General features: G+C 43.5%; 1 protein-coding gene across 1 annotated transcript in view; it reads left to right on the top strand.

The window, feature by feature from the left end:
• LOC308667237 (protein Shroom2-like) overlaps nucleotides 1-25,328 on the top strand; it is a gene marked incomplete at its 3' end in the record, with an annotated part of 136,054 nt that overhangs the window by 66,783 nt on the left and 43,943 nt on the right. Inside the window, exon 4 of the mRNA XM_081326380.1 lies at nucleotides 3,770-6,404. Coding sequence (XP_081182506.1) covers nucleotides 3,770-6,404 — 2,635 coding nt within the window. The remainder of the gene's footprint in view (nucleotides 1-3,769; nucleotides 6,405-25,328) is intronic.

Raw genomic sequence — 25,328 nt, 5'->3', positions numbered from 1 at the left:
GGAAAAATAAATAACCACATCTCTGGGTAAATTTTTCTGCCTCGCAATCCAGGAATTGACCCTAAATATCTTATCCATCTCTCTTGATAACTCCTCAGGTTCACATCCCAGAAAAGGAGCTATAGCTTTTGCCACCTCCTCTTTCAGATCTTCTCGTGGGTCCTCCTTTAATCCTCTTATTTGCAATGCAAATTCCATATCTCTATATTGTGAGATGGTCACTTCGTCCTCTGTTGTATCAATCTTGTTTTCAACTTTGACAACTCTGCTTTCTAATTTTATAGTATTTTCCACAACTTCATCCACCCGATCATCCAAGTGTTCAATATGTGTAGCTAACCCTTGAAGTGCAAGCAATATGTCTTCCCTCATCTCTCTATTTTTATTCTCAAGAAGGTCAGCCATCTCCTCCTTCATTTTACTGTCAAGGAGATCAGCCATCTCCTCCTTTATTTCTTGTGTTGCTTGCTTTAAAGCATTTTGAATGTCTTTAAGCGTAAATTATTATTATTATTATTTATTATTTATTCGTTTTATATACCGCCCTTCTCCCGGAGGACTCAGGGTTGTGTACAGAGCAAAGTAAGTATACAATAAACCAACAATAAAACAAAACCCCAGATCTACAAATAAAACCCCAAATCTATCAGGCCAGGCCGGCTTGCTGGAATAGATAGGTTTTTAAATCTCGCCGAAAGGTGCGAAGGTCGGGGGCCATCCGGATTTCGGCTGGTAAGCGGTTCCAGAGGATTGGCGCACCCACCGAGAATGCTCTCCCCCTGGGGGTCACCAGCCGGCATTCTCTGACCGGTGGCACCCTGAGGAGGCCCTCTCTGTGGGAGCGCACAGGACGGAGGGGTGTTGACGCTGGCAGTAGGTGCTCCCATAGGTATTCCGGACCCATGCCATGTAGGGCTTTGTATGTCATCACTAGCACCTTGAATTTCACCCGGAAGGCAACTGGAAGCCAGTGCAGCTCATGAAGCAGAGGTGTAATATGGGAGTATCGGGGAGCCCCCAAAAGCGTCCGTGCAGCTGCACTCTGTACCAGCTGAAGCTTCCGAGTGATTCTCAAGGGCAGCCCCATGTAAAGAGCGTTGCAGTAGTCAAGACGAGAGGTCACAAGTGCATGGGTGACTGTACATAAGGCATCCAGGTCCAGATAGGGTCGTAGCTGGCGCACCAGACGAACCTGAGTGAAAGCCCCCCTAGTCACAGCTCCTATGTGATCTTCTAAGGAGAGCTGTGAATCTAGGAGGACACCCAGGTTGCGAGCCCTATCTACGGGGGGCAGTAACTCGCCCCCAATATTAAGGGATGGAATACTCTGAATATCCTGACATGCCGGTATGTACAGCCATTCAGTCTTATCCGGGTTGAGTTGAAGCCTGTTCCTCCCCATCCATTCCCGGACCGCTTCCAGGCAACGGGACATCACGTCAAGGGCATCACTGATGTGGTTTGGGGTCGAGATGAAAAGCTGGGTGTCATCAGCATACTGATGATAACCCACTCCAAAACCACGGATGATCTCACCTAGCGGCTTCATATAGATGTTAAACAGGAGAGGTGAGAGGACCGACCCCTGAGGAACTCCATAAATGAGAGGCCTCGGGGTCGATCTGTGGTCACCCGCCAACACCCACTGTGAACGTTCCAGAAGGTAGGAGGAGAACCACTGAAGAACAGTGCCTCCCACTCCCAATCTCCTGAGACGCCGAAGTAAGATACCATGGTCGATGGTATCAAAAGCCGCAGAGAGGTCTAATAGGACCAGGACAGAGGAATGACCCCTGTCCCGAGCCCGCCAGAGATCATTCATCAGAGCGACCAATGCCGTCTCCGTGCTGTGTCCGGGCCTGAAACCCGATTGGTACGGGTCTAGATAATCAGTATCTTCTAGGAACAGAGGAAGCTGATGCGCCACTACGCTCTCAACAACCTTCGCAAGAAAGCGAAGGTTGGAGACCGGGCGAAAGTTGTTTAAAACAGCTGGGTCCAGGGAAGGCTTTTTGAGGAGGGGTCTCACCACCGCTTCTTTCAAGGCTGCGGGGAAACTGCCCTTTTTCAATGAAGCAGTTACCACTGCAGGTGGTGGGGGAGAAGGTGGAGGGGATTTAGCATTAGCTGTAGGTTGCACTACAGGTTGTGCTACAGGAGAGGAGATTGTACTTTTAGAAAAAGCAGAAATTCCCAAACTCTTTGAAGCCATTTTCCTGCTTATAAAAATCCACTTCTTATAAGTTTTACTTTCCCCTTCAACAAAATCAGCAATTAAAGAAAAAAAGTAAAAAACAAAGTCCCAGAAAAAAGCTGTAAAGAATTCTTTCTTTTAAAAAAAGAAAGAAACTCTAAATACACAAAGTCTGATACGTTATTTAAACTTTGTTGCCAAATGTATCTCTTTCTTGACACTGTTCTTTCAAACAAAGAAACAGCATTCTGGCGCCATTTTTCCCCTTTAAGTCAAATTAAAATATGGAGAAGATTGATTCTCCCCGAGTTAAAGTTTCCAGCACTTGCAATTTTTACTTCTCCTGGTCAGCTCTGTCTGCTTTTAAATTACTCACAAGTCCCTTTAAATAGCAGATGTGGATGCGGCGTCTTGCTTTGATCCTGAAACTCGGAGCAAAGGCGTCCTGGAGTGTGGAGAAAGCCTCGCGCTCCGAGGGAGCTCTCACCCTCCGACCCCCAAATAATTAAGGGGGTCAAGGGGAGCTCTACCTCTACCTGAGGAAAACTCTCCTCCCCCTCTTCTCCCGAGGGGGAGGTTTTCAAGCCGCGGGACAGCTGATTTTCACTGTCTCCGCGCGCTTTTCACGCAATCACAGGGCTGGCGGCCAGAAGAAAGCCGCCATCGGCATGGCGTCGCCACCGGAAGTCCAGTCTCACCAGAAGTTTTAGTTTTAATTACATGGTATTATTATTATTTCTATATTGTATTGTTTAATAACTTAGATATTAATTTGTTTATGTTTTTACTATTATTATGTTTACTTTTATTTTGCTTGTATTTATGTTAAAGGAGAGTTAAAGCGCATTATGAACTTGGTTTTTTATATAGTTGGTTAATGTTAGTTAGATTATGGTTATTATATTTGTAACCCTGTACTCAGCTCTGGGAAGTGGGGGAGGGAGGGGGGGTTAGGGTGGGTTGGTTTTGGGGATTATATTGTAACTTTTATAAAACTTTTCAATAAAAAAAGAAATACATTTAGCATTATTAACACTATAATTCTGGTTGGTTGAGTTTATATACTATTAAATAATATATTCTGTTTCCTAATTTATATTTTGACAACTATCTAAGGCTGCAATTATATACCAGTTAGGTAGAAATAAACCTTTAAGAACTCTGTAGGATTTTTTTTCTAAGTATATGTATATTTTTTACTGTTGTATTGCATCTTTTTCAGAAATACTATGAAATTCTTTTTGAATAAAACTAATTTGCTTGGGGATTTTGTCTGTGCTGATTTTTAGTAAGACAGAAGCGAGAGAAAACTTAAAAACAAAGTATTATCTGACATACTAAGAACATATCAATTATCTCGAGATAGTGGTCAATCAATTAGGGAGTTGATAGACACAACCATGGGCTCGCTGTAGTTTTCACTAAAGCCTTTTTCACACTTTGCAGTTTTAAAAACAATGATATTATGGTTTTAATATACAACTTTAATACATAAAATATTGCTGTAGGTAATTGTAATGATGGTTTTGTGTATGTACTATATTAATGGAGGTCTGCTTGTTTTATTTGTTGCAGTTCCTTTGATCTTTTAAACTCATGGGATCAATCAAATCTACATCATACCTCAGGCCAGTTCAGCTCTGTGGGAAGCATGGATATCTGGGATCACACACCCCAAACATATCAGTATGGTCAGATTTCCTCTGCAAAGTCCAATAGCAGCATTGATCATCTGGGGAATCCCAGCAAAAGAGATTCTGCATATGGTTCTTTTTCTACTAGCTCCAGTACACCTGATCAAACATTGTCCAGTGTAGATGCTGTGTCAACAGAGAATGTGATGCATAAAATGGGTCACTGGGAAACTCCAAAACAAGGAAATAACAAGACTGCTTCGTTTCTGAGTGATAATGGAAGATCTGAAGAAAAAGTTAACTCCTTTGCAACTCCCCCACAATATGAAAACAACCTAAGTTTGCGACTGGAAGTCCATACTAATTCAGTCTATTCTGGTGCTGGAAGATCTAATTTTGTACCTGTATGGTATGTCCCTGAAGGAAAAAAGTCTCCTTCCCCTCCACCTCCCCCACCCCCTCTCCGTAGTGATAGCTTTGCTGCTACCAAAAGTCATGATAGAGATCATGCACCTCTGTATTCAGAAGGCATTCAGAGCCCCCAGCATTTTGAAGTCCTACACAGAACACCAGTCAGAAATGACTGGAGTGCTGAAGCTGCTGAAGAACAAAAGCTAATGATCAAGTCAGTTATCAAGACCTCACACAGAAGACGAGGAAGCAGCCCAATACAAAGACCTGATTTTATTCCAGATTATGGTTTTTCTTCCCCAGGTGACAGGATAAACAATAATATGAGAAGTGCTAAGAGGCTGCATTCTTCTCTGTCTAGTACTGATGTTCGATTTGCCCAGTTTGTTTATGAGTCTCAGCACCATCAACATCAGCGTCAGTATAGTGATGAATATAGTTGCTTTCACAATACAGAAGCTTCTGCATCATCTAAAGAGCCAAAATGGCTCTCTCCATATAGTGACATTAGGGAAAGGCCTTCTGATAAACATAACTGTCATCTAAACCAAACCAGAATTCCTAGTAATACCACCACTGCAGTTTCTGACATGAGTTCTGAGGAAAACCCTGGACTAAATCATTATTACTGTGCAAAAGTGCAGCAGCCTGCTCAGGGAATCTCAAAACCATTTCAATATAAAAATAAATGTAGGAATTCTGGGACAGGAAATCTTGCTGCTTCTGTGTCAAGTGAAAATCCTGTCATAACCATGAGCCAAAATCCTAAATATTCTCTACCTCAGCATCTTATTGAGTCTTCTCTGGATATATGTGAAAAGGGAGCTCATTGTGTAGTTAATAAAGGAGAGGATATTAAGGCTGTTGTACTAGAAGATTCTAGGAAGGTAAATTACTCTGAGAAATTGAGTCAGAATAAGACATTTGAAGAAAATCTCAGTAGTCATCATGATTATAAGGATGGGCAGGAATATTTTCAGGTGTCTGACACTAAAATAGCCCAAAAAGATTTCAAATGGAATCAGGAGAAGAACTATCATATTTCTCCTCCAAAGACTCCAATGTTGCATTCTTTAGCTCAGGAAGAGAAAAAGCAAATTAATGTTGCTGCCGAAATTGGAATTAATAAACAGGCAGGATTTGATGTTCACCTAAGCAAAAATGCACGAAGGAGTGATCGTTTTGCTACCACACTGAGAAATGAAATTCAAATGAAGAGAGCAAAACTCCAAAAAAGCAAAAGCACAGCGGCCTTAGTAGAGCCAACTGAGGAGGACTGTGTTGAGAACTGGAAGCATGATCCTCAAGAAAAGACAGTCTGTTTATCACAAAGTTGTTATTCTCACATGTACAAAGATAATCTGAAAGAGGTCCAAACCAGAGTCTTGAAAGCCACTTCTTTTCAGCGCCGAGACTTGGAACCCAATTCTGCAGAGTATCTTCCAGACCGAAAGACAAATATGTATAATACTACTCCATTGACTTTTGTTTCTGAAGATGAATTAGGTTTCCCTGAACTCAGACAGTCTTCTAAACAGATATCACTGAGTAATGGTGCTCACCATCTTTCACGTATTGGTACTAGGAAGAGATTTACTGCAGAACAAAAGTTAAAATCTTATTCTGAACCTGAGAAAATAAACGAAGTGGGTATGTTGAATGATAACTGCCAAACATACCATCGTCCAGCTACATCAGAGGAAGCTTTGGAAACTTTTGCAGATAAATGGAAGTTTTTTGAAGAAACTAGTAAGCCAGTCTGTCAAAAATCTTCACAGAGATGTGAATCCTACTTTCGTTCAGAAGCAGAGATTGCTACTCTTCATAGAAATTCTAATGAAATCGAATCTGGAGAATCATGGTACAAAAAGAAAATGTGGTCAGCTTCTTTCGGAGTTGAGAATGTACTTTGTGCATCTGATAGATCTAGTGAAACTGTACGTTCCAGTGGTGACATCACTAAATCAAGACAACCTCAGAGATTAGAAACATTTGCAGAATACCAGGCTTCCTGGAAAGAACAGAGAAAACCTATAGAAAGCTGTAGTTCTGGAAAGTGCCATTCAGCTGATAACATCCTTGATGCTGGCTTTGAACAACTTGGGAAATCTCAGTATAAACATGAAAGGTCCAGGTCATCTCCTTCTACTGATTTTTACAAGCAGGTAAACACATTTTACTACACTTTATTTCAAAGCAATGAAAAATAAGTATATAAAAAAGCAAAGTTCTTAAGCATATAGTTGTATACAAAATTTCAGGCAAGCCAGTATACATTTCAATGAATCCTTAAAGAAACAGAAAACTGACTCAACATTTGCATGGTACAAAATTAAATATAGTTTTCTGCAAACATGAATGCATACTTAGTATAGTATTTTTAACTATATACAGTTTCCAATTAAAAATCTGAAAGTATGGCAGATTTTGAACTATGCTTTTAAGTTGGTACTTTGTAACATTTTTAGTAGTAATTAGAGCTTCCAAACAACTGTAGTTAACCTAAGAATTTTTCTTTTTGGGGGGTTGGGCCAATTTTTCCCTATGTTTCTTGCAGGACCTCAGAAATTTTCTTAGGCTTCCTTGCCTGCCACTGCATGTTTGAGATCGTCTCATAGATGTTCAATAATCTTATAGTCTGAAGATAAGAGGGCTGTTCCAAAACCTTTGACCTTTCTTTCATGTAATACTTCATAATGGTCTTCATGAACTATCCAAACTCTTTTCAGTTTTAATTACTTTATTAACTGCTGGACATTAGTTTGAAACCAAGAAAAGTCTCCACCAAAGTTGGAGATTCAAAAGTGGTAAGGTCTGAAAAACAGAACTTCATAGATCACTCCAACTGACCTTCCAAAAATTTCAACCCCCAGTAAAACATTACTTACTAAACAACAATAATGTACATATGTAAAGTTACCAAAGGGAAATCTTTTTCATGGCTCTATGATGTATTTGAAGAAAAAAAAAACGTTGCCAGCTGGTAAAAATAGAGAGGGTTTAGTTATACTTTGTGGTTGTATGGCAGACAATAACACAGGACATTTTGAAAGGAAGAATGGAAAGGAAGAATAAATATCAGTAAACCCTGATCTTCTTTTAAAAGACCTTGAAGGGTAAAGTGAAGCTTTGTTTCATTTTATTCTTATCCAGGTTTGTTTTCATTATGTTTTTGTTATGGTCATCCTTCTTATCTTTACTTCTCATTTTTGTCTGCTGTATTTTTTCTTTATTTTTAGTATTTCCATTTATTGCCATCCACAATAGTTTAAAATTGGACAAGATATAAATTTAAAAACAAAGAAGTAAATAATGCCCACTCAGTAAAGAAACTGAATCTGAAAAGGGAATGGATATTTCAGCAAAATAATGATCCAAAACATAATTTGTTTCTCACTTACCTGATAAAATGCCAGTTACATATATAGTGTTGCTTTTTCTCTTAAATATATACCTAGCCTTCAGCATGTCTACATCATTCATTTTTCTATCCACTATTTTTTCCCCATAATTCACCCCCCCAGCCTTGACACTCTCTTAATTAAGAGTGGAGATTATTATTTTGTTGCTTTAAAAAAAACATTCAGCCTGGCTAAAGCCATCATTGTTGTTCTAAGTTGCCACATAGATTGGGGGTGGGGGAGAAGATGGGAAGGAAAATGAAAGTATTAGTAGTCAAAACACAGAATAGTCCTGTGGGAACCAAGGTCATTCCTGCTGGAAGGAGGAGCAACAATGAATTGAGAAGCCTGCCAATTACTTTCATTGGGTCGTATGAACTATAGAATAGTAGAGGAGAGGGAATTGTTACTTTTAGTTACATTGAATCTCTAGGAGAATTTCAGAGTTGGTTTCACTTTTGACCGTGCTGATATTATGTATCCAATAAAAATGTGCTTTGGGGAAGCTTCAAGTCTTGGAGTTCTGATGTATTTGGTTTCATTCATCGGAACCTTGACATTAAACCAATTCTCCTAAAACTTTTTTTTACTGCTCTAAGATAGAGGGCTATTGAGGAGCAATCCTCAGGGTCCTGAGCCCCGACCACCCACCCGATTCTTTTGGGAGGACGGTGAAGACTCAGGCATGATCCCAGGATGGAGAAGAAAGGTGGAGCAACTGCTAATCCCAGTACAACCCCTAATGAACACGGGTGACTGCCCAGGCTGGAGATGGAGCCCCACTGGCTGGTACATGACTGAAAGCCCATGTGGACAAAGCTGATAGGCCAGCGGTGCAGGAGAAAGCTCTAGCCATTGGGGACCTTTACCATGCAGAGGAAGATTTCTGGTGCAAGAGCTCCCCTAAAGCTGCTAAGGCTGATTTCCCCTTGATCTCTACCCACAGCTCTCTATCCCTCACACCCAGGTGTAGAGTGAAGAGATTGGCCAGAAGGGATGAGTCGGGAATGGAAATACATGACAATGATGCATGGCCACTCGAACAAGAAATTAAAGGAGAAATTTGACCAATTGGGGGTTAGGGAAGTGACCACAATCACACAATATGAGATAGCCAGAGCCGAGGCCAGGGTGATGCAACTGCTTCCCACCTGTTGGAGCCCGAGTCCAGTTGTAGCCTGTGCCGCTTCCCTGCTTCCCAGACCAGCAGCTGCCTGGAGCCCAGGACCCAGATGAAATCCCCCATGCCAGCAGCAGGCTGCAATCCCAGTTGATCAACTGAGAGGGTTCCAGGAATGGGCTCAACCTCAACCACGACCTCAGTACCACCAGCTTGGCTGGTGTCCAGTGCACTGGGTACCTCCACCCCCTGTGGACTCACCGCCGATAAGAGCCACGTTTGATGGGGACCCAGATAGGCTGATGTTCTTTATGAACCAGTTGTGGGCAAATTTGGATTGCTACATTCCTGCCTAACCTAATTAGAAAGTGATGGTGAATGCAGTGGCAGCAAACCTAGAAGGAGAAGCTGCAGAGTGGGTGACCAGCCTTCACCAAAAGGACGCACCATAGCTTGGAAACATAGACTTTTTCCTGGAAGAGCTGAGAGCTAGGTTTGAGGATGAATCTCAAGCCCTGCAAGCGGATGTGGAAATATGCGACCTAAAGCAGAGTGGCAGACCAGCTAAGGAATTTGTACGAGAGTTCTGAAGGGTCGCAGGCAGAATAAGACAGTGGCTGGAGCAATTACTCATCACTGCTTCAAGGAGGGCCTAGACTGCAACCTGTACCAGACCTGCACCTACCAGGGAATTCCTGAACAGATCCATGAGTGGTACCAGATGGCAGTGACCTTAGACATTGAGCTTAAGAGCTACAAGAGGCCCAGTGCTCCTCAATCGAAGCCCAGGTGAAGCAAGAAGAGGCGCCAGTTCAGTTGATGCCCAGCAGCGATTTCAGTGACCAGTGCTCCCAGAGCTCCTACTTGGGCCCTCATCAAATGCTTCAGGTATGGCCAGCAGAGCTGTTGGGCAAATGAATGACTAACACCGGCTCCCCAGGGGAAGAGCACCCCAACCACCACCTCAAAACTGAAAAGACTGCAATGGAGAAGCTGGGAGAAATCGAGCTGGGTGCATCAAAGCCAACCCATCGAGGTCTCCTCCCCTCAACTGGAGAACTCCAGTTGAACGCCAGGCACTACTAGCCCTGTACAACAGTGACAATGAGGGCAAGAATGATCCAATGGTAAGTCAAGCCATCCCTCCTTTCATCATTTCTGCTAAACTTATACTACCTAAAACAGGCCCAAATGGAATCAGACGTCCTGGTAGATTCAGGCTGCACTCAATGCTTAATCAATCTCTAAACTGTGCTTAAGCTAGAAATCTGAGCCAAGCAACAGTCCCTGGCCATGAAATTTGAACAGGTTGATGGGTCATTAATTGGAAGGTCACCTGCAACACACCTAACTGAACCAGTACGGCTAGAAATGGGGCAGCATTGGGAAATTATTTGTTTTGTGGTGATCCCAAAAATGACAGAGACTGTAATCCTGGGGTTGGCCTGGCTAGATAAATGGTGATCTTCCATATGGTGGGAAAACAGGGTGAGAAGCATGAGGTTAGGGACCGAGCCTTTTCTGCATACTCGTGATGATCCAGAGAGGGGAGCCACTTCCACTGAAGCCAGACATGAACCAATTGAGACTTTGAAAATCACAGCTGAGCAGTTACCTGAGGTCCAACTCATTCCTAAAGATTACCAGGATCTGGCTGAGGTATTCAGCAAGAAGGAATGTGATGTGCTCCCCCCCTCACTGAGCTACTGACTGTGCAATAGAGATCCTGCCAGGAGCTAAGCTACCCAAACCAAAAATGTATTCCATGACCCCCAGAGAGATGAATGAACTAAGGGAATACATTGACAAAAATCTGGCTAGGGGATTTATCCAGCCTGCAAAATCATGCATAGCCGCTCCTGTGTTGTTTAAAGAAAAAAAAAAGATTGGGCACTGAGATTGTGTGTGGATTTTAAAGGCTTAAATGCTGTTAGCATGGAGAACATGTACCCACTTCCCTTGATAAAGGACATGTTAGCTCACCTCCCCAAGGGGAAAATGTTTACTAAGCTGGAGATGCGAGAAACTTACTACCAAGTAAGAATTAAGGAGGGAAATGAGTGGAGAACTTAATTGCATTGGATCATATGATCTGGGAAGTTTCCAGTTCAAGGTGATGCCCTTTGGTCTCCAGGGAGCCCTTGCTGTGTTCATGCAGCTGATGAATAAGGTGCTACATTACCACCTGTACAAGGGGGTCCTAGTTTATCTCGACAATATCCTTATCATTACAGAAACAATGGAGAAACATGTCAAATTGGTTTGCGAGGTGCTCAAGAAATTATGAACAGCAAACCTTTATGCCAAACTATCTAAATGTGAGTTCCAGCAAACAAACCTGGACTACCTGGGATACTGAATCTCGAGCGAAGGGATGAAGATGGATCCAGGGAACATCAAAGCCGTTCTGGAATGGCAGCCCCTTAGAACTCACAAGCAGCTACAGAGTTTTTTGGGGTTCGCTAACTTTTACCGGCAATTCATCCCCTCTTTCATGAAAATAGCCTTGCTGATTACCAAACTCTTGAAAACTGGCAAACGGGAGTCAATACCCCATTGACTATAGAGTGCCAAGCAGCATTTGAGCAACTCTAAAGGTTGTTCGTGGGAGAGCCAATCCTCAAACTTCCCAACCCCAAGGAACAGTTCATCATTCAAGCAGATGTGAGTGACATTGCAGTGGATGCCATTCTTCTTCAAAAAAAAAATGACGAGTGAACTGCAACTGTGTGCATATACCTCTAGAAAACTCACCAACACAGCAGCATTGGTCTGTATGGGCAAAGGAGGTATTTGCTGTGCGTTGGGCATTGCTAATCTGGCATGCTAGTATGGACTGTCCATAAGAACCTTGAAGCACTAAAAACCTCACACAAATTATCCCCCAAACAGGTTCAATGGGCAATTGTTTTAACTTCTCTCTCAAATATATTCCCGGGGGAAGAACGTCCTGGCTGACATATTGTCTATAATGTCTAGAATGTCACAGTACAAGAGCTGTTGGAGGAGGTGAATGCTATCATTCCCTCACCTCAAAAAGCCTCTCAACTCACCACTAGAAATAAAGCCTGAAAGCAGTCCATCAGCCCTGACAGCAGTTTAACACAGCAACTAAAAAATCAACTGAAATCAAACCCCTGGTTCAGAGACAACAAACAGCTCTTAACCTATAGGGATGGACTAGCATGGAAGGGTTCCAAATTGTACCTTCCTAGCACCCTCAGGATCCAAGCCCTGCAATGAAGCCACAATGCTAAGCAAGCCAGCCACTTTGGATTTTTAAAAATTTGCACTTAGTGAGATAGCAATTCTGGTGGCCAGGAATGAAAAAAAATCATTGAAAGCTATGTTAAGTGCTGTGCTGTACCACCATGAAAACCAGACTCCTGGGCTGCTACAATAGGTGGTGGAACCATCCCAGCCCTGGGAAGAGATCAAAATGGTTTTTATCGTTAAACTCCCTGAAAATAGCAAACACCGTGATTTGAGCTGTCATTGACCTTTTCTCAAATCAGATTCATTTTATAGCCTGCCCTGATCTCCCTTCCATCCAGAAACTGGGGAAGAGTTTTTAAAAACACATTTACCGACTCCACGGAGCACCAAAAGGAATTATATCAGATCAAGGGGTCCAGTTCACTGCAAAAGTTTGGAGGGAGTTCGTGAAGCTGTTCGGATCCATCCAGAGGCTCGGCTCAGCTTTTCATCCAAGTACAAATGGAGCTTCTGAATGAGTGAACGCAATGGTGGGTCAATATTTGAGATGCTATGTCAACTATCAGCAAATTAACTGGGCAGACCTGCCTTTTGCTAAAGTGGCATATAACAAAATCGTGCACAGCGATACTGGTCTAACTCCCTTTAAAGTAGCTATAGGCAGGGAATTTGTGCCTTATGCACAAATTTAGGAACCCTCCTCTTCACAATACTAACCGAGTGGGTAAACACATTGCAGAGCCCTTGGGCAAACGTCAAATGTGCCTTTGTAAAAGCCACAAAGATTCAAAAGGAGCAGGCTTATAAGAGGTGGTCCCCCCAGAAACCATTTCATATAGAAGAGAAAGTCTATTGCTTGACCAAGTATTTATCAATGAAACTATCTTGCAGGAAATTGGGACCCAAATGTAATGGTCCTTTCCCCATTGTAAAGATTATTAATCCTATCACAGTTGAGCTAATGCTCTCACGACTGTTGGGGAAAATACATCCAGTTTTCCATTGCAGTTTGTTGAAACCAGTTATAGAATCAACTTTGAGACCAATAGCTCGAGCTGCCCCAGGTCCCATTATGGTGGAAGTGACACCCATTATGAATTAAAACACATCCTTGACTCTAGGTTATATAAAGGAAAATTAGAGTATCTAGTTCAATGGAAGGGCTACCCTTTGTCAGAAGCTACATGGATAAAGAGTAGAGATGTAATGGCAGACAGATTAGTACAAAAGTTTCATGACAAACAGATCCAAAAGCCTAGGGAGCCATCAAGACATTAGCAGAACATTAATGTGTATTTATGCTTAATATCTTTCAGGGACTACTGTAGTTTCCGGCGTATAAGACTACTTTTTAACCCATGAAAATCTTCTCAAAAGTCAGGGGTCGTCTTATACGCCGGGTGCTGAAAATTTAGGGACAGGGCTGGCTGGAAAACCTGGAGTGGATCTCCCATTTAGTCTGCGCAGGGAAAGCAGGACCAATTGGAGAAGAAGCTGCAGTCTGTGATTTTTTACAGGCTGGGGTCTGGGTGTCTTTCCTTCTAAAGTTGAAGAGCAGCTGTAGTATATCCCAACTTGAAAGGCAAGTGGGGAAGGCAGCAGCCAGAGCAGCGGCTTAGCTCTAAGGACACATTTGACTCAGGAACTGGGCGGGCTGGCTGGAAAACCTGGAGCGGATCTCCCATTTGGTCTTTTTTTAAAAAAATCCCATTTATATCCTGCCCTTCTCCGAAGACTCCGGGTGGCTTACAATTTAAAGCACAAATCAATGTGCTTAGCAATAGCCTTCATTCTGTGTATATGCCTGTTTATTAGGGCTTTCACACACACCCCCAAGCAGCATTATTACAAAGTCAGCTTATTGCCCCCAACAATCTGGGTCCTCATTTTACCTACCTTGGAAGGATGGAAAGCTGAGTCAACCTTGAGCCTGGTGGGATGCGAACCTGCACTAATTGCAGGCAGCTGGTGTTATTTAAGGCTCTGCGCAGGGAAAGCTTTAGAGTGAATTAGGAAAAGTGAAAAAGTGAATTAGGAAAATAGGGAACGGTTGCTGGAATTGGGTATGTGTAGCTTAACGAAGAGAAGGGTGAGGGGTGACATGATAGCAGTGATCCAATATCTCAGGGGCTGCCACAAAGCAGAGGGAGCCAAGCTATTCTCCAAAGCACCTGAAAGCAGGACAAGAAGCAATGGATGGAAACTAGTCAAGGAGAGAAGCAACCTAGAACTAAGCAGAAACTTCCTGACAGTTAGAACAATTAACCAGTGGAACAACCTGCCTCCAGAAGTGGTGAATGCTCCAACAATGGAAGTTTTTAAGAAGAGACTGGACAGCCATTTGTCTGAAATGGTATAGGGTTTCCTGCCTTAGCAGGGGGTTGGACTAGATGACCTCCAAGGTCCCCTCCAACAACTTCTTCTTCTTCTTCTTCTTCTTCTTCTTCTTCTTCTTCTTCTTCTTCTTCTTCTTCTTCTTCTTCTTCTTCTTCTTATTATTATTATTATTATTATTATTATTATTGTTATTATTGTTATTATTATTATTATAGTTTAATCCACTTGCACTGTTTTATGTTTACATGTTTGATGACAAACAGCCTTATGTTTATAAGTGACAGTTTTCCTACTAAGCACCTGCATGTCATAAGCATTTGAATTAAAATTACCATATTAAAATCAAATCTGATGTTTTTTAATTTTTATTTGGTGTGCGTTGGAAGAGGGGTAGTCTTATACGGCGAGTATAGCCCAAACCCTATAATTTAACAGGAAATGTAGGGGGTCGTCTTATACGCCCAGTCATCTTATACGCCAGAAAATGCGGTACTTTCTCTTTAGAGGAGTCTGACTATCAACATCTGAAATTAGCCTGGTTGAAGCCATCTTTGTCATTCTAAGTTGCCACATAGATTTGGGGGGGGAGAGATGGGAAGGAAAATGAAAGTATTGCTGGGCAAAACACAGAATAGTCCTGTGGGAACCAAGGTCATTCTTGCAGGTGTTGTAAGGAGGAGCGACAACAAAATTGAGAAGCCCGCCAATTACTTTCATCAGGTTGTATGATCTGTAGCATAGTAGAGGAGAGGGAATTGTTACTTTTAGTTACATTGAATCTCTAGGGGAATTTCAGAGTTGGTTTCACTTTTGACCGTGCTGATATTATGTATTCAATAAACATGTGCTTTGAGGAAGCTTCAAGCCTCAGAGTTCTGATTTATTTGATTTCATTAGTTGGAATCTTGACAAAAACATTGAAAATACACAGCCTGAAACATTAATTTAGATGTTGGGTTAATTCCTGAAATCTGTCTAATCTACAAGGGCCCTGGGTATGTGTCACCAATATACAAAAAGAGAGAAGGGTATCTTCTCAACTCAGCTGTGAGAAGCTTTATGGCTTTATGGATTATCTGAAAGTCAGGTTGGGAGCCAAAAGAGGTTAAGTCGAATAAATGCCATGTTGATACATTAGTATTTAAAAATGCCTTGTTGACATATTAGTATTCCCATTTAAAAACCCATTTAAAATAATAAGTATGCAATACTGCATTATTAGATACATGACCCCCTTATCAGATTAATATGTGGTCATATGGGTGGGTATGGATGTGATCAAATAACAGTGAAGAAACAATTCTGTTTAAAGTTTAAGATAAGCTAAATATCCATTCATTGCAACAATTATTGGCCATCTGGAATGGTAGCATTGTACTATAAATAAAATTTATAATATATGAAGAAGTTACGCCCATTGCAGATTATTATAAATTGATCATGGGGGATATAAACATTGTACTACTGTTTTCACACACATGTAGATTCACACTACAAAAATGGTTTTGCAATTTATCAGTAAACAAGTACTGTTATTTTTTATGTTAATTTTGTGTATATTTATTGTTGAGCCATGGGAAAAGATGGGCATTCTGATGGCATAGTTTATCACATTGGAAATGACTCTACAAATGAGTCATGCTGTGAGCGATATACTGTAAAGAAAATTTTCAGTAAATTACAATATACTGGATGAGGCTAGGATCTTCTTCAAGGCATATTTCCTTATGTTTGCAAAACTATTACATCATCAGTTATTGTTTAATGCTGTTTCAAGTTGCTATTAGTTTTCTACTTATTTGAAGGGAGATGGTTGCTTCCTGTTAGTAAAGACAAGCTTTTCATTTTCAGCATTTGTAAAAGTATGAGGAATGTACATGTCAAGCTATGAAGATACCTTGCATTAGAACTGCCATGCTGCTTCTAGCTTGCCTACAGTTACGAGGGAGGGGAAAATATTGGAATGCACAGGTGGTTTCTATCAGCGTGAGAGCCAAGGTCACTGAAGAGATGTTTTTGCAAATAGAGACTTTCTTCTCATAACAACCATTTGAAGACTAATTGGACAATGTAATCTGAACTGTCAGAGAGGGGAAGGAAGGTTTTACTCTTTTAATTATCTTTTTCCTGCCATATTGCCAGAGCTGGTTTTCTTTCTACCATGCCGGCATGTTATGCCTAATAAAGTTTTACATTGCAGGAGGTCTTCAGGGCATCTAAGTTCTTATGATCAGTCCATACCTCAAATGGGGCTTTGCTTCCCTCCAGGAATTGCCTCCATGTTAGTAGGTCCACCGTACCACAAAAACTTCTTTCTCTCACACAACCCATCACCGTTTGGTCTTATTTAGCTTGTGAGACATGTACACACATGGCTGTAAATTTCCCTCCTTGTTTAGCTGGAGGAGGACCGCTCTCATGGCTACATTGCTGGCATCTGCCTGGATCACAAATGGCTCCTCTGAGTTTGGTTGTTTCAATACTGGTTCAGCTGTGAACAGTCCCTTTAATCTTTCGAATGCTGTTTGGCATTCCATCATCCAGTTCAAGGGCAGATTCGGCTGAGGCTTCTCCCTCCCCCCTTGTCCACTTTTCAACAGCTCAGTAATTGGAAAGGCTATCGTGGCAAAGGAGGGGATGAAATGCTGCTAAAAATTTACAAACCCTAGGAAGCTCTGCAGCTGTTTGCGGGTGCGAAGGTGTTCCCACTCCAAGATGGATTTCATTTTTCCTGGATCCATCTCTACCCCCTTGAACAACACACAGTAGCCCAAGTAGTCCAGCCTGGACTTGTGAAACTCACATTTGGACAGTTTAGCATACAGCTTAGCGTCCAACAGCTTTTTCGGCACATTCGTTCATCCACGGTCTCAATGTAAATGAGGATGTCATCCAGGTACACCAAAACCCCTTTGTATAAATGTTCATGTAGCACCTTGTTTATGAGGTACATGAACACAGCAGGGACCCCCTGCAGTCCAAAAGGCATTACTTTAAATTGGCTCCTAAGGGGGAAGTTGAACACCATCTTCCAGTCATCGCCTTCCTTGATTTTCCATAGTATGCCTCTCTCAGGTCTAATTTTGTGAATATCCTCCCCTTAGCTAAATGTCCCAACATATCCCTCATGAGGGGGAGGGGATACATGTTTTCCACACACACGCTGTTGATCCCACGAAAATCCATGCACATTCTCATAAACTCATCTTTCTTTTCCTTAAACAAAACTAGCGCTGCCACTCAAGCTTTTACCACTTGAATAAATCCCTTGCCAAATTTTTATCAATGTATTCCCTTACTTCCTTCATCTCTTTGGGAGTCATGGAATACATCTTCGGCTTAGGGAGCTTCGCTCCAGGCAGGATCTCCATAGCACAGTCTGTGGGGCAGTGAGGGGGCAGGACATAGCACTCTTTCTCACTGAATGCCTCCATGAGGTCTCGGTACTTCCTTGTGATGAATTGCTGCTCCTCCCCCCTCTTTGATGCTCCCTTGCTGTGCTCAAGAATTTTCCTTGCCCCCCCCCACCTTCTCGAACCACTCTTTCCTCTTGCCAGGGGGGGCTCAGGCCCTGCCTCCTTATAACCATTTGTTTAAATGATTTCTCCCAATAGATTTGAGGGCCCCACCTTGCTAACCAAGCCAGGCCTAAGATCATATCCTCTGCCATCTTTGGGGTGACTATGAAGCAAATGGTCTCTTGTTGTTGTTGTTGTTGTTAGCTGCGAAGTCGTGTCCGACCCATCGCGACCCTATGGACAACATTCCTCCAGGCCTTCCTGTCCTCTACCATCTTCTGGAGACCATTTAAGCTCACGCCTACTGCTTCAGTGACTCCATCCAGCCACCTCATTCTCTGTCGTCCCCTTCTTCTATTGCCCTCGATCTTTCCCAGCATTAGGCTCTTCTCCAGTGAGTCCTTCCTTCTCATTAGGTGGCCAAAGTATTTTGAGTTTTAGCTTCAGGATCTGGCCTTCTAAAGAGCAGTCAGGATTGATCTCCTCTAGGACTGACCGGTTTGATCGCCTTGCAGTCCAAGGGACTCGCAGGAGTCTTCTCCAGCACCATAGTTCAAAGGCCTCAATTTTTTGGCGCTCAGCCTTTCTTATGGTCCAACTTTCACTGCCATACATTGCAACTGGGAAGACCATAGCCTTGACTATACGCACTTTTGTTGACAGGGTGATGTCTCTGCTTTTTAGTGTGCTGTCTAGATTTGCCATGGCTTTCCTCCCCAGGAGCAAGCGTCTTTTAATTTCTTGGCTACAGTCCCCATCTGCAGTGATCTTGGAGCCCAGGAAAATAAAATCTGTCACTACTTCCATTTCTTCCCCATCTATTTGCCAGGAATTGAGAGGGCCAGATGCCATGATCTTGGTTTTCTTAATGTTAAGTTTCAACCCAAGTTTTGCACTCTCCTTCTTCACCCGCAACAAGAGGCTCTTTAGTTCTTCTTCACTTTCTGCCATTAGAGTGGTATCATCTGCGTATCTTAGGTTGTTGATATTTCTTCCGGCAATCTTAATTCCAACTTTTGATTCATCTAGCCCTGCCTTTCTCATGATGTGCTCTGCATATAAGTTAAATAGGCAGGGCGACAGTATACAGCCTTGCCGGACTCCTTTCCCAATTTTGAACCAATCAGTGGTTCCGTGTCCAGTTCTCACTGTTGCTTCTTGACCCGCATATAGGTTTCTCAAGAGACAAATAAGATGGTCTGGTACTCCCATCTCTTTAAGAACTTGCCACAGTTTGTTATGATCCACACAATCAAAGGCTTTAGCATAGTCAATGAAGCAGAAGTAGATGTTTTTCTGGAACTCCCTAGCTTTCTCCATGATCCAGCGTATGTTGGCAATTTGATCTCTAGTTCCTCTGCCTCTTCGAAATCCTGCCTGTACTTCTGGTAGTTCTCGATCCACATACTGCTGAAGTCTAGCTTGTAGGATTTTAAGCATGACTTTACTAGCATGAGAAATGAGTGCAATGGTGCGATAGTTTGAACATTCCTTGGCACTGCCTTTCTTTGGAATTGGAATGTAAACTGATCTTTTCCAATCCTGTGGCCACTGTTGAGTTTTCCAAATTTGCTGGCAAATTGAGTGTAGCACTTTTACTGCACTGTCTTTTAAGATTTTGAATAGCTCAGCTGGAATACTGTCACCTCCACTAGCTTTGTTGTTGCTCAGCTTTTCTAAGGCCCACTTCACTTCACATTCTAGGATGTCTGGCTCGAGGTCAGTGACCACCTCATTGTGATTATCAGGGACGTTAAGCTCATTCTTGTATAGTTCTTCTGTATAATTTTGCCACCTCTTCTTAATCTCTTCTGCCTCTGTTAGGTCCCTGCCATTTTGGTCCTTTATCATGCCCATTTTTGCATTAAACATTCTTTTCATCTCTCCAATTTTCTTGAAAAGATCTCTGGTCCTCCCTATTCTATTGTTTTCTTCTATTTCTTTGCACTGTTCATTTAAGAAGGCATTCTTATCTCTTCTAGCTATTCTCTGGAATTCTGCATTCAATTGCGCGTATCTATGTTTTTCTCCCTTGCCTTTCGCTTCCCTCCTTTCCTCAGCTATTTGCAAAGCTTCCTCAGACAGCCATTTTGCTTTCTTGCATTTCTTTTTCTTTGGGATGGTTTTGGTTGCTACCTCTTGTACAATGTCGCGAACCTCTGTCCATAGTTCTTCAGGCACTCTGTCTATCAGATCTAATTCCTTAAATCTATTTGTCACCTCTACTGTATATTCAACAGGGATATGATTTAATTCATACCTGAGTGGCCTAGTGCTTTTCCCTACTTTCTTCAGTTTAAGCCTAAACTTTGCAAGGAGAAGCTCATGGTCTGAGCCACAGTCAGCTCCTGGTCTTGTTTTTACTGACTGTATAGAGCTTCTCCATCTTTGGCTGCAGAGCATATAGTCAATCTGATTTCTGTGTTGACCGTCTGGTGATGTCCATGTGTAGAGCCGTCTCTTGGGTTGTTGGAAAAGAGTGTTTGCTATGACCATCGTATTCTCTTGACAAAATTCTATCAGCCTGTGCCCTGCTTCATTTTGTACACCAAGGCCAAACTTGCCTGTTATTCCAGTTATCTTTTGGCTTCCTACTTTAGCATTCCAATCCCCCATGATGATAAGGACATCATTTTTTGGTGTCAGTTCTATAAGGTGCTGTAGGGCTTCGTAGAACCGGTCAATTTCATCCTCTTCAGCACTGGTGGTTGGGGCATAGACTTGGACTACTGTGATATTGAATGGTTTGCCTTGGATTCGAACTGAGATCATTCTGTCATTTTGAGGATTGTATCCCAGTATTGCTTTTCCTACTCTTTTATTGACTATGAAGGCTACTCCATTTCTTCTGAGGGATTCTTGTCCACAGTAGTATACCTGATGGTCATCTGAATTAAATTCACCCATTCCTGTCCATTTTAGTTCGCTGATACCTAAGATGTCGATGTTCAGTCTTGTCATCTCTTGTTTGACCACGTCCAGCTTTCCTTGATTCATGGATCTTACATTCCAGGTTCCTATGGAGAAAAAATCTTTACAGCATCGGACTTTCCTTTCACCACCAGACACATCCACAGCTGAGCGTCCTTTCGGCTTTGGCCCAGTCGCTTCATTCTTTCTGGCGCTACTAGTACTAGCCCTCTGCTCTTCCCCAGTAGCATATTGGACGCCTTCCGACCTGAGGGGCTCATCTTCCAGCGTCATATCGTTTTGCCTTTTGGTACTGTCCATAGGGTTTTCATGGCAAAGATACTGGAGTGGGTTGCCATTTCCTTCTCCAGTGGATCACATTTTGTCAGAACTCTCGGCTATGACCTGTCCGTCTTGGGTGGCCCTGCACGGCATAGCTCATAGCTTCATTGAATTACGCAAGCCCCTTCGCCACGACAAGGCAGTAATCCATGAATGGTCTCTTGGTGGTCCCCAAATTCTAGTTGCACTGGCTCCATCGAATGGGAAGCTACCTTGCCTCCTATCAGTGCCATCAACCCGTTTGAATCTCACACCTTCTAAACTTCCTCACATGCAGAGCTAGCCTCTGCACTGTGGTGTCAACCCTGTGACATTGGATGTTGTCGCTTTGGCAGCAGCCATTTTTACTTTCGCTTTTAATGTTCCTTTCTATTTTTTTAGAGTTCAGATGTAGAAGGGGGGAATGGGGTAAATGCCTGAGGGTTTAGCTATCCATAACAATGTAGAAGTGTGGAAACTCAAGGATGTGTTCTGATAAGTTTCAGCAGACTGAGGGGCCGGAGAGGAAAGCCCATGTTTTGTGCTAATTGGGGAATGTGATTTACGACAACTCTTGTGGAGTGGGAATTGCAATTTGTTACTTTGTATCTGGGAGGAGGGAATCAGATTCTTGAGTTCAGCTATGTAAGTGCCGATACTTTGTTTCCTAAATAAAATGTTCTTTAAGGAAGAATTCTTGCCTTGAAGTTCTTTTACTGGTTTCATCTATCGAAACCGAGATGTATGACTTGGCTAATAAGACAACAGGTGGTGCCCGAGTCTATGACGGCCTTCACCACCACCCTCGCCCCTTTGCAGGATGCTGCAATGTCTACTATAACCTCAAGGTGGTTGACAGGTCCACTCACCATTGGTTCATCCTCCTCCTCACTCTTGCTGTCATAGAGGGTCATCAGTGGTTCCTCTTCAGTTGGAGTTCCCTCCCCTTCTCTTTGTGTGTGGGAGACCTCAACAACCTGGGCTACCGCTCACGTTTTCTCCTTCCCTTTCTTTAGCAGCTTCTTTGGTCTTGAGGGAGTTGGTGCCATAGGAGCCATCTGGTGGTGAGTGCTGGGCACATCACTGCCCTATGACCCTCCAGGCCACAGCAAAAGCACATAAGGGGGGGTATGCTCAGACAACCTTGCAGGGCCTGGAGACGCTGCCAATGGTTGCCTTCTCCCTAATGTGCACTTCTCTTGACTTTTCTTCGGCTGCGGTCCAAACCCCCTGCTGCTCTTGTAAACTGCCAGATCTAGCTTCATAGTGGGATCCCTCAGGTTAGGCACAGGTGAAACAGATTGCGGCTCAATCCTTCTCCGCCAGTGCCTCAGCTTTCCTATGATCTTCCTGAAATCTCTGGTGTACTCTGCTATGTGTCTTTCTCCTATCTGACATTGCAGACCTCTGCCTCCACTCGTCGGGCTTGTGTGGGGTCCCTGAATCGGGTTCTGAGGCCACAGAAGAATGCATGCAGATCTGCCAGCTCGGACGCCTTTGTCATGGAGATCTGTCACCCATTCCACCACCTTTCCTTCAACGTTGGTCACTATGACATCCACCCAGGCCTCATCATCAGGATATTCTGCTCCAAGTTGGTCAAAATGGGTCCAGACCTGGTTGAGGAAAAATGCCAGCTCCTCAGGCTTTCTGTCAAATGTTGCCTTCAGGGGCGGGGGTGGAGGCGGACTCAGTGTGGGCTAGGGTCCTGGCATCCAAACACCCCCCATAGGGGTACATCCATGGGTGAGCCCCATAACTAGGGGCCAGTGGCGGTCACCACTCTACTCCCCCAGGCTGGGAAGCAGGCATCAGTGATGGACTGCAGGCTGCCAGCCCGGGATTGGGGCCAGGCTGCAGAGACGCCCTGGTTGCAGCTGCTCTTCCAATTGCTGCAACCGCTGTTCCCGCTGAGTGCTGGGGTGAAGGTGTGAGTGTTGGCGCTGGGAGTTGAGCTAAGCACCCTAGGATCCAGTTGTGGGACTAGCTTCCCTCCTCAGACCTCCAAGTTGCTGACCCTTTGCCTCAGTTGCTCCACCAACTGAGACCTATAGACCTTGTAGACCTGACGGAGTACAAGGGCCGTGGAAGTTTCGAACTGAAGCTGAAGAAAAGTCAGGAAAATTGCACACTAGGGAGGAAGCAGCTGATGGAGGTGTCTCTGGTATTGCAGGGCCTTCCGGTTGCGCTCCCATCACGTGTTTTTGCTGCGGCCAGGAGGACCATCAGGCAACAGTGTGCCCAGAGCCGACACCCAGGGTGGCTCCTGCTGCCCCTCCTCCCCTGAAGCCAAAGAAGCCACCCCAAAAAGGGAAGGAAATGTTATGAGCGGCACCCCAAGTCATTGAGGTGTCCCTCACTGGAGAAAGGAGGGGAGGGAACTCCGACTGAACAGAAAACACTGATGGCCCTCTATGAGAGCGACAGTGAGGGAGAAGACGACCTAATGGTGAGTGGACTAGTGAACCACCTCGAGGCTAACATGGACATTGCAGCACCCTGCTCAGGGATGAGGGGTGGTGGTAAAAGCTCTCATAGTCTTGGGTTGCACCCAATGCTTGATTAGCTAAGCCACAGTGTGGAGTTTAGGGCTGCATGTGAGGAAGCTTATGAAGTCCATGAAGTTTGATCAAGTTGATGGCACCTTGATGGGGGGCAGAGGACCTTCCCATTTAATGGAGCCGGTGCAGCTCAAATTCAGGGACTATCAAGAGACTGTTCGCTTCATGATCACTCTAAAAATGGCTGAGGAAATGATTTTAGGCCTGACTTGGTTACCAAAGTGGGTGCCCTGGATCTATTGGGAGAAAGCCTCAAAGTGAGTAATCATGAGAAAAGAGAAACCCAACCAGAAAAGGGGAACAAGGAGACCTGTTGAGCTCAGCCAGACCACAGCAGAGAGAGAAGAACAATGACTTGTTCCCAGAGAGTACTGGGACCTTGTGGAGGTGTTTAGTGAGGAAAAAATGTGACATTCTGCCCCATCACCACCCCACAGACTGCGCTATCAAGATCCTGCCCAGAGCGAAGCTCCCTAAGCCAAAAGATGTATTCTGTAACTCAGAGGGAGATGATGGAGCTGAGGGAACACATTAACGGAATTTGGTGAGGCTGCAAAATCCCAGGTGGCAGCACCGATGCTATTTAAAGAAAAGATAGATGGATCGCTGAGATTGTGCATTGATTTCCGTGGGATTAATGGAGTATACATGGAAAACATGTATCCCTTCCCCCTCTTGGAGGATATGTTGGCACATTTAGCTAAGGGGAGGATATTCACAAAATTAGACCTGAAAGAGGCATATTATTGAGTGAGAATCAAGGAAGGTGATGAGTGGAAGACAGCCTTCAACTTCCCCCTTGGGAGCTATCAATTTAAAGTAATGCCTTTTGGACTGCAGGGGCCCCCTTCATTGTTCATGCAGCTCATAAATGAGGTGTTACATGAGCATTTATACAAAGGGCTGTATCTGGATGACATCCTCATTTACACTGAGACTATGGAAGAACACATGAAATTGTGCGACAGATGCTGAACAAACTGTTTGACGCTAAACTATGTTAAGCTGTCAAAAGTTTCACAAGAGGAGCTTGGATTATTTGGGCTCCTGGGTGTCATGCGAGGGGGTAGAGATGGACCCAGGGAAAGTGAGGTCCAACTTGGAGTGGCACGTCCCTCATACCCACAAACAGCTAAAGAGCTTCTTGGGGTTTGCAAACTTCTATAGGCAGTTCATCTCCTCTTTTGCAGAAATTGCCTTGTCAATCATTGAGCTGTTAAAGAGGGGGAGAGAAGCCCTTGCTGACCCAACCCTTGAACTAGACTATGGAATGCCAAGAGGCATTCAAAAAACTGAAGCAGCTGTTATGGCTAAACGGGTTCTAAAACACCCAGACTCAAGAGGAACCTTTTGTAATTCAGGCAGATGCCAGCGATGTAGCTGTTGGTGCAGTCCTCCTCCAGTGGAATAAGGAGGGAAACTTGCAACCATGCATGTACACATCTCACAAACTGAATGAGACAGAATGATGGTGGGCTGTGTGAAAGAAAGAGGCTTTTACTGTTCCTAGAGGGGAGTAAAACCCCATTGGAGGTGTAGACTAACCATAAAAATTTAGACACCCTGAGGGCCCCCCATAAGCTCTCACTTAAACAAGTCTGATGGGTGCAATACTTCAATTGATTTGATTTTGAGTTAAAGTACATCCCATGGGGGAAGATTTTTCTGGCCAATTCCCTATCCTGCATGCCTCAGTACAAAAGCA

The sequence above is a fragment of the Vipera berus genome (assembly GCF_964194415.1).
Source record: "Vipera berus genome assembly, chromosome: 4".
NCBI lineage: Eukaryota > Metazoa > Chordata > Lepidosauria > Squamata > Viperidae > Vipera > Vipera berus.
The sequence above is the reverse complement of the archived record's forward strand: the minus strand, read 5'-3'. Positions and strand labels throughout refer to the sequence as shown.